The sequence below is a fragment of the Megalobrama amblycephala genome, linkage group LG15, assembly GCF_018812025.1.
Source record: "Megalobrama amblycephala isolate DHTTF-2021 linkage group LG15, ASM1881202v1, whole genome shotgun sequence".
NCBI classification, from domain to species: domain Eukaryota; kingdom Metazoa; phylum Chordata; class Actinopteri; order Cypriniformes; family Xenocyprididae; genus Megalobrama; species Megalobrama amblycephala.
Genome location: NC_063058.1, coordinates 26761878 through 26769657, shown reverse-complemented (window position 1 = coordinate 26769657; position 7780 = coordinate 26761878). Strand labels below are relative to the sequence as shown.

The 7780-nt window shown below is 36.0% G+C and overlaps 1 protein-coding gene across 2 annotated transcripts; it reads left to right on the top strand.

Annotated features, from left to right (window-relative positions):
• Positions 1 to 1187: 1187 nt before the first annotated feature.
• LOC125247863 (N-acylneuraminate cytidylyltransferase B-like) lies at positions 1188 to 7188 on the top strand. 2 transcript variants are annotated; one of them, XM_048159387.1, is made up of 10 exons: positions 1188 to 1314; positions 2665 to 2896; positions 3361 to 3503; positions 3843 to 3998; positions 4235 to 4368; positions 4646 to 4740; positions 4818 to 4989; positions 5938 to 6103; positions 6225 to 6403; positions 6817 to 7188. In XM_048159387.1, exons 1-10 carry the CDS (start codon positions 1290 to 1292, stop codon positions 6874 to 6876), a joined length of 1362 nt encoding a protein of 453 aa, XP_048015344.1. In that variant the 5' UTR covers positions 1188 to 1289; the 3' UTR covers positions 6877 to 7188. The 2 variants fall into 2 exon arrangements, with proteins under 2 accessions (XP_048015344.1, XP_048015345.1); XM_048159388.1 differs by having other exon boundaries at positions 1192 to 1314; positions 6225 to 7188.
• Positions 7189 to 7780: the final 592 nt, after the last annotated feature.

Below are 7780 nucleotides of genomic sequence, written 5' to 3'. Positions count from 1 at the left end.
TGCCAAATAATTGTGAACTCTGAGGCCACTGATTACCTAAAATAAATAATAATAATAATAATAAAATATGTACAATAAGATTGTTTTTATACTACTAAAATATTAAAAACAAACAGTTTTCTGTAGCTTTGTGAATTTTCATATAGTCAGTAATTTTTGTAAAGGTCCAGAGCAGGGACACTTTGGCACTATTTAACAAAACAAATTCAAGATATCAAAATAAATAAATAATAAAAAGTAAAATAAGTAAAAGTTACATAGTTGTACATCAGTGTATTATTGGTCTACTTTTAATTAATTTATAATAATAAAAAATAATCAATAATACTTTCAAATAATTCGTGATTTATCTCACACAAATAAACAAAAACAGCTTTTGTGCTTTTAATGAAGATATGTTAGAATAATATTCACATTTGAGTTTTCCTCTTGAATGTCTGTGTGTCTGTGTGCTCCATTCTTAAAGCAAGGGGTTTGGTTTATCAGAACCAATATGAAATATGTAAAAATAGGGCACAATATATTGTATAAATATGAAGGAATTTTCTCTATTGTGTTTTGTGTTTGTATGTGTGTGTGTGTGTGTGTGTGTGTGTGTACGTGTGTGTGTGGCTTGTGGTGTGTTACCTGTATTTTGAATTGCACATTGTGTTGTGTTTTAGGGTTAAAAGACATGTCCTTAGGATAATGGAAAATTTCCAGTAGCTGTTATATCCAGTGGGCATATTTGTAATATATGTGCGATTTGGGGAGAGGTGATTTGTGTGGTTTTAGAATAATAATATCGCCGCCTCCTGCCTATTATGACCAAATAATTTATTTACACACATTTGATAGCCCCATTCATTTGAAGCCAATATGTTTATTACACAGTTATGTTAAACAATCATATACAAACCAGAAAATACACATTCCATCCAAATAAATGTATTAGTCTATGTGGAAATTGATTTTTTCATCAACGTTATTTCTAAGCCTTAAGTGGCGCAAAATAAAGTGTATCACAGATTGCATCAGGTCATCTGTAATGAATCTGCTTGTTTTACACTCTTTGACCACCAGGTGGTATTGTGAGCAAATGAAGCCTGAGAACCCTTTTGTGAACCACTTGGCTGAAAAGCTTCAATGCTTCATCTCGCCATCACTAATTGTACTCCTGACCAAAAGTGTATATTTGTTTTTAATAGGTTATATTCACCAACAATTCTTACTTTGCGCGTAAATACTTTGTTTTGAATTCGGAAGCTGTAGGCAGAATGTGCCATTTTCTTTAAACTTGAATTTTGCTTATGTTTATGTTAAACAGGGAGCAAGGTAAGAATTTGTTGTTTTATTTGTTTTCTTTTGGGTTATTTAATGCTTCCCTTGTCAAGTTTTATGTTGGCCTGGCCCTCTCCTAAAGATTTGCTTCCTTTGTTTCTTTCTTTCTATTTGTTGAGGTTATTTTTGAATTGTTATTAAATAAATTAAGTAATTTTTGCTTAATTTGGTGTTTGTGGATTTTCTGGATCAGGGGATTTAAGTGACCATCAGTCGTTTTTATTTTATTTATAATTTTTAATTTATTAACCAATAATTCTTACATCCTCCGACCCTAGACAAACTGGGAGGTTCGTAACACTACATTTTCCATTATTTTTTGTACAGTGTTATACAAAATGTCTTGACAGGCTAGAAAAGAAAATAACCATAACATCTTTTAACAGAACATATAAAATTTTCCTTAAATCTGTTGTTACTTAGATTTATATGATGAACACAATTGTTCAAAATGATGAGATTTATAATTAAACATTTGTATGTTATTTGAGCATGCATCTATTAGGGGACTTTGTAAACATTGTAAACATGCAAAGAAAAAACTCAACAAAACGCATTATTCAAGTCTTAATCTAACCCTATAATAACCCACCAAAAACTGCAGGTGTTTCATGGAAAAGTTAAAATTCCGATGTTACACAAAATTTAAAGAGAATAGGGCAAAAGCAAAGTTAATTGATTATATAATTTTACATCAAGCACATAAACTGTTGAGTTTTGATTAAGCAAAGCCTGTGACATACTACTGCTCTCATGTGGTGAGTGAGTAAACATAAATGATGATGTGTAACAAAAATATCTTAAAGATTCCGCTAAGAAAAATAGTCATTAATAATACATTATTAGAATGAACACGGCAGCAATTACAAAATTAGTTTATATATAGTATTATTAATTAACTAAACCATTAAAATCGATTATTAGTAGACCTATGATTATACAACAATTCAAGTTACTTCATGTCTTAATTTTTTAAGTTCTCATTCCACTCCTTGAGTCACTTACTACAGGTTTATTGTTCTTCCTCGATATGTTTTATTTGATTATATGCTACTCTTCAGCTTCTATACATCTATCAAAAGTTTTATGTCCACTGTCTGTGAGTGTTTTAAAACAGAAGAAACATTGTAACGTACGTCTCTGATATAACCTAAAGGAGTCAGAGATCGCGGAGTGATACGAGAGACTTAAAAGTAGTACTCGGCTCATGATGATTATCTGACAGATAAGGACTTTCTATTTGTTATAGAGGAAGCCCCGTAAAACGCCTCTGATCGTTAGACATATGCTTTTAAATCTATCAGACTAATAATATAACGAATAAATTAAATTATTCTCATAAAGGTGTGTCCAATCCGCTTCCTCTTCTCTGTTCCCTCACTGCGGCGATGGAGAGCAACAGGTGCTCACAGGTGGGTTCGTGTTGTTCGTCCTCTGGACACCCTCACCGGGCGGCTCTGATTCTGGCCCGGGGTGGCAGTAAAGGAATCCCTTTGAAGAACATCAAGAATCTGGCCGGTGTTCCTCTCATCGGATGGGTCCTGAGAGCTGCTTTGGATTCAGGAGTCGCTGACAGGCAACTACACTTTATATTTTCTCAATTGTTTAATATGACTTTAATATGTTTTTTGTTGTTCAATATATGTGTATGAAACAAACTGAAATGTTTGTGGTGGATATAAGTTTGTGGTCGTATTTAAAGCTCAAAATTAGGCTACAGTTACCATATAGGCTGTTTTTAGCAAGGACAGAATTTGATCCTGAATTTATTCTTTTTAATATGGAATCTTGTTTCCTCCACGGAATAAACAATATAAAACGCTAATCTCAAAATTCTAACTACTTCCAGCAATTACGAGTTTATTTCTCACAATTCTTACATTTTTAATTGTAGCCTATTTCAGCGAGAGAAAAAATCAAATAAATTAAATGTCGCACTATGTTTTTTTATTCCGCGGCGAGTTTCCATCCTCTAGCTAAGATTAAAATAGCCTTTTAGTCTTAATTCTTGTCTTTAATGACTGGTGTTATGTGTGGCAGCGTGTGGGTTTCCACGGATCACGATGAAATTGAGCGGGTCGCAAAAGTCTGGGGCGCGAAAGTTCATCGCCGCAGTCCTGAAGTTTCCAAAGATTCTTCCAGCTCTCTGGAGACTATCCAGGAGTTCATCCGACTGAGACCCGGTGAGACAGACCTTCATCATTTATGCCTCGCAAACAAAACAAAACAAAAAAAGATCTGACTTGCTAACATATAGATGAGATTTTGTATTTCAGTTAAAAATACTATAGTAAAATATAGTAAATATAAGCTACTGTATATATTGTAGTATTTACAACACTTTATTAATGAATGCTACAGCATTAACTATAGTGAACTGATCAACTGTAATAAATAGTATAGGCTACTTTAGTTTTTACTGCAATAAACTGTAGTGTATATTGTCTTTATTAAAAACCATTTAAGACCCAGAAAGGCCTGCAGCTTTATTGTGTTTATCATTTATTTTCTCTGTGTTTCAGAGGTGGACATCGTCTGTCATATTCAGGCTACGTCTCCATGCCTGCACCCTCATCACATCAGAGAAGCCCTGCAGATGATCACCGAACAGGGTTGTGACTACGTGTTTTCAGTGGTGCGCAGACACCAGTTTCGGTGGGAGGAGGTGAACGAGAAAGGTACAAACATCTCACAAACCCCATAAAGAAAACAACTGCAGATTTTTGCTTTGTATAAATTTGTCATCTAAGGACTTTTCAATTGATGTTTATGACACTCACTTAAAATCATATTGTAAAAAACAAAAGTAGGTCACATTAATATACTTTGATCTCATATCTTGGATCTGTGGCACCTAACCCTGTGGCTATGATAATAGCAGGAACTACATCCAAACGTTTTTCACTGTAATTAGGGAGTAAGAATCCGACTCCTCTGAACATCGATGTGGCGCACAGACCTCGACGCCAAGACTGGTGTGGGGAACTCTATGAAAATGGCTCTTTCTATTTTTATACGAGAAAAGCCCTGGAAAACGGCCTTGAACAGGTGAGTCATTATCAAACTATGGTGACAAACCTGTTCCTTCACTTCTCAGTCATGGAAATTAGAATAATTTAATATAATCAAATTTAAATTATTTCTTTGTGTGTGAAACAAACTAAAATAAAGTACAAAAGTCAAATGTCAAGATGTTCACAAATACTTCCCATCAGCTTTAATGGGACAAAAACATTTTGTAAATTGAGAAATCAACATGACCCATGAGAGCTCATGACCTCAAATGCTCTGCTTCAGATATTTTGATCTGTTCTGTTTGTTTTAGTTGGACAAGATCGCTTACTATGAGATGCTGCCTGAGCACAGCGTTGATATCGACGTGGACATCGACTGGCCTGTCGCTGAGCAGAGGGTTCTGAGGTGGGATATTTCAACAAACTCTGTGGCTGCTGGACAAAACACAATAATGAAGAAATAAATGCAGCTCTTTTCTGCAGGTTTGGCTACTTCGGCCAAGAGGAGAAAGCGGCGATCAGGCTGTTTCTGTGTAATGTGTCTGGCTGTTTGACGAATTGTCAGATTTACACATCGGTTTCGGGAGAGGACCTTGTGGCCATCAATGCTCGAGACGTGGCAGGCATACAGATGCTGCAGAGAGAAGATATAGAGGTGCAGTCATGTAGGCTGGCACAAATAATGGGGCATAGTACCTATACACTGTAATAAAAAATAAATTAAAAAAATGCTAATTTTAACGGTAACATTTAAAGGCACAATATGTAAGATTTTTGGATTAAAATATCCAGAAACCACTAGAACAGTGTTAAACATTTTGTTGACTTGTGTAGTTACATTATCTCAGATGTTTCCAAGAATGTTTAAAGGGTTAGTTCACCCAAAAATGAAAATGCTGTCATTAATTACTCACCCTCACGTCGTTCCACACCTTCGTTCATCTTCGGAACACAAATTAAGATATTTTGGATGAAATCCGATGGCTCAGTGAGGCCTTCATTGCCAGCAAGTCAATTTACACTTTCAATGTCCAGAAAGGTACTAAAGACGCATTTAAAACAGTTCATGTGACTACAGTGGTTCAACCATAATGTTATGAAGCGTCAAGAATACTTTTTGTGCGCCAAAAAAACCCAAAATAACACTTTAATCAACAATATCTAGTGATGGGCGATTTCACAACACTGCTTCATGAATTTGGGGTCACTTCTACTTGCGGACATGAAAAACAACCCTCGTTAACAGTGTTAAAGTAGCTCAATTCTGCTGGAAAATCACCGGCTGTGAGGTGAAGACAACATCTCCCACGATTCAGCACTCAATCTCGGCGTCATCAAGCTACGCCTTTGTTTTAAATAATGACCTCTAGTGGTGAAAATTTACATATTGTGCCTTTAAGTCCCATAAAGTAAAGTTCTGGTAACTACAGCTGCAGTTAATTTCACTTTTTTCTATTGTGTAGGAACACGTATGAACACACATTCACAATCCATTTTATTCATTCATACACTATTAAAAGCATGCAACATTAAGATCAGAAGAACATGTATTAAGAAAGTAAACGGGGTCATTTTGATTTCCATGTTTCATAATTTTCATTAGGTGATCCTCATATCCAGCGTGAATGAGCCACTGTCCAGGGGTCTCCTGGAGAAAGTGGCCCAGCAGGCCAGATGTGGCCTCAGGATTGGAGAGCAGCAGAAAGGGCTTGAGGTGGAGCGGCTGATGAGAGAGAAAAATCTGCGGTGGGACGAGGTGGCCTTCATGGGTAAGTGTGTCATGTTGATATGAGAGATGCAAAGGTCCAAACGAATGGTATAAATAAACCTGGAACCACATGCAAAATAATCAAAGGTTTATTGAGCAGTCTGAGATGTTTTCCCTCACAGGTTCAGAAGCTGAAGATGTAGATGTCCTGTCTCAGGTGGGGCTGAATGGCGTCCCATGTGACGCACCTGTGGCTGATCTCATTGCAGCTAAATACATCTGCCAGAGACCCGGTGGCCACGGAGCCATTCGGGAGTTTGCCGAGTACATTCTGACGCTGGAGAAAAAGAGCACGTCACAGGTGCACCAGAATCGCATTGACAGGGCTCATTTTTAGAACGTTTCTGTTTTAAACAGTCAGTTTGTTGAACTTTATCTTTATTGTCCTTAGAGGCAATTCTTTTTGTAGACAGCAGTACACATTCATGTCCATACAGCAACACAATACACATTGGATAACACACATTTATAATAATGTTATAATCATTTAAAAACATAATAGCAGCAGGTATGTGTCCCTGTGATAACATGACATCAGATCTAATTTGAATAAAACACCTGTGCGTGTCTGTTATCAAAAAACACAGCTGCGTTCCAGTTTATCTCTTCAATTGATCTCTCTCTCTCTGTATATTTACAATTTATTAATATGCAATACTCATTTACTTGTTGCACACCATTTTATGGTTTGTTTAATCTTCTTCTGTATGAAAGGGAGATGTCTTCATATCAGTGTCATCAAGGACAGTGTTGTGCATCAGGAGTTTTCCATGAACTATATGTGTTTCATATTTGCCAGTCAGAGGACATCAGGAAGGACACAGCTCAAATTAATCTGTAATGTTTAAGGTGTGATTCAGTTTATGTATGTGTGCATGTGTATTCTACTTTATTAAGATTTGTTTTAAAGAAACTGACATTTTCCTACCTTCTTCAAATAAATGGTGTTTTTCACCAAAACTTTCTGTTTTTTTTATAATATAAATGTTATTTTATGTATATTTTTGTTATTTTCAACAAGCTACTATTTCAGGGATATTAAAGACTTCTGTATGTTATAGATATTAAACTGGGCCATAACTTTAACCCATTTGTGCTCAAATTTTTCTGAATGGTTTCATGCAGTCCTGTTAATAGTGTCCTATGTGAACATGTTCTGCATTTATTTTCCCCAGGTTTTTTTTTTTTTTTTTTTTTTCTTAAAAAACGTGTTTGAATGTGCGGCAGCTATAGTTGCCGGTGGGCAAATACACTCAAAAAAATGAATCTTGCCAGTAATTGAAATGAAGCAAACTATTTAACAGGGGCGGTTTCTTCATTAGGGCAATGGACCCGGGTGTGTCTCATACGTCCTGAAAAGTGAAGCCGCGGGCTCTTTGATCGCCCCCTGGAGGCTGGATGCAGTACAGGTCATAAATCCCGCCCTCTCAATGCAGTCGAATGAGACTTCAGTGAAAACTTAAAAATAAATTCTGCTTCAAATAAAACTTTCTGAAAGATGGTTTTGGTCATTTAAGGTAGTTGTTATCACGCTGATATATATTCAATTGTTCGTTTTTGTGATGATTTAGAATTTAGCTAGCAATTTGATGCTATAAAAACGGGGCGTGTCGTCGTGATTCGAAGTTGATTGACAGCTTGTCTGAGGACTGTCGGAGCTTCGAGGGGATATTGAAGA

Coding starts and splice junctions, on each gene's coding strand:
- LOC125247863 (XM_048159387.1), top strand. CDS start 1,290: ATGTTTATGTTAAACAGGGAGCAAG. Junction 3,504..3,842: donor GTTCATCCGACTGAGACCCG/GTGAGACAGACC, acceptor TCTGTGTTTCAG/AGGTGGACATCGTCTGTCAT. Junction 4,741..4,817: donor GCTGAGCAGAGGGTTCTGAG/GTGGGATATTTC, acceptor TCTTTTCTGCAG/GTTTGGCTACTTCGGCCAAG.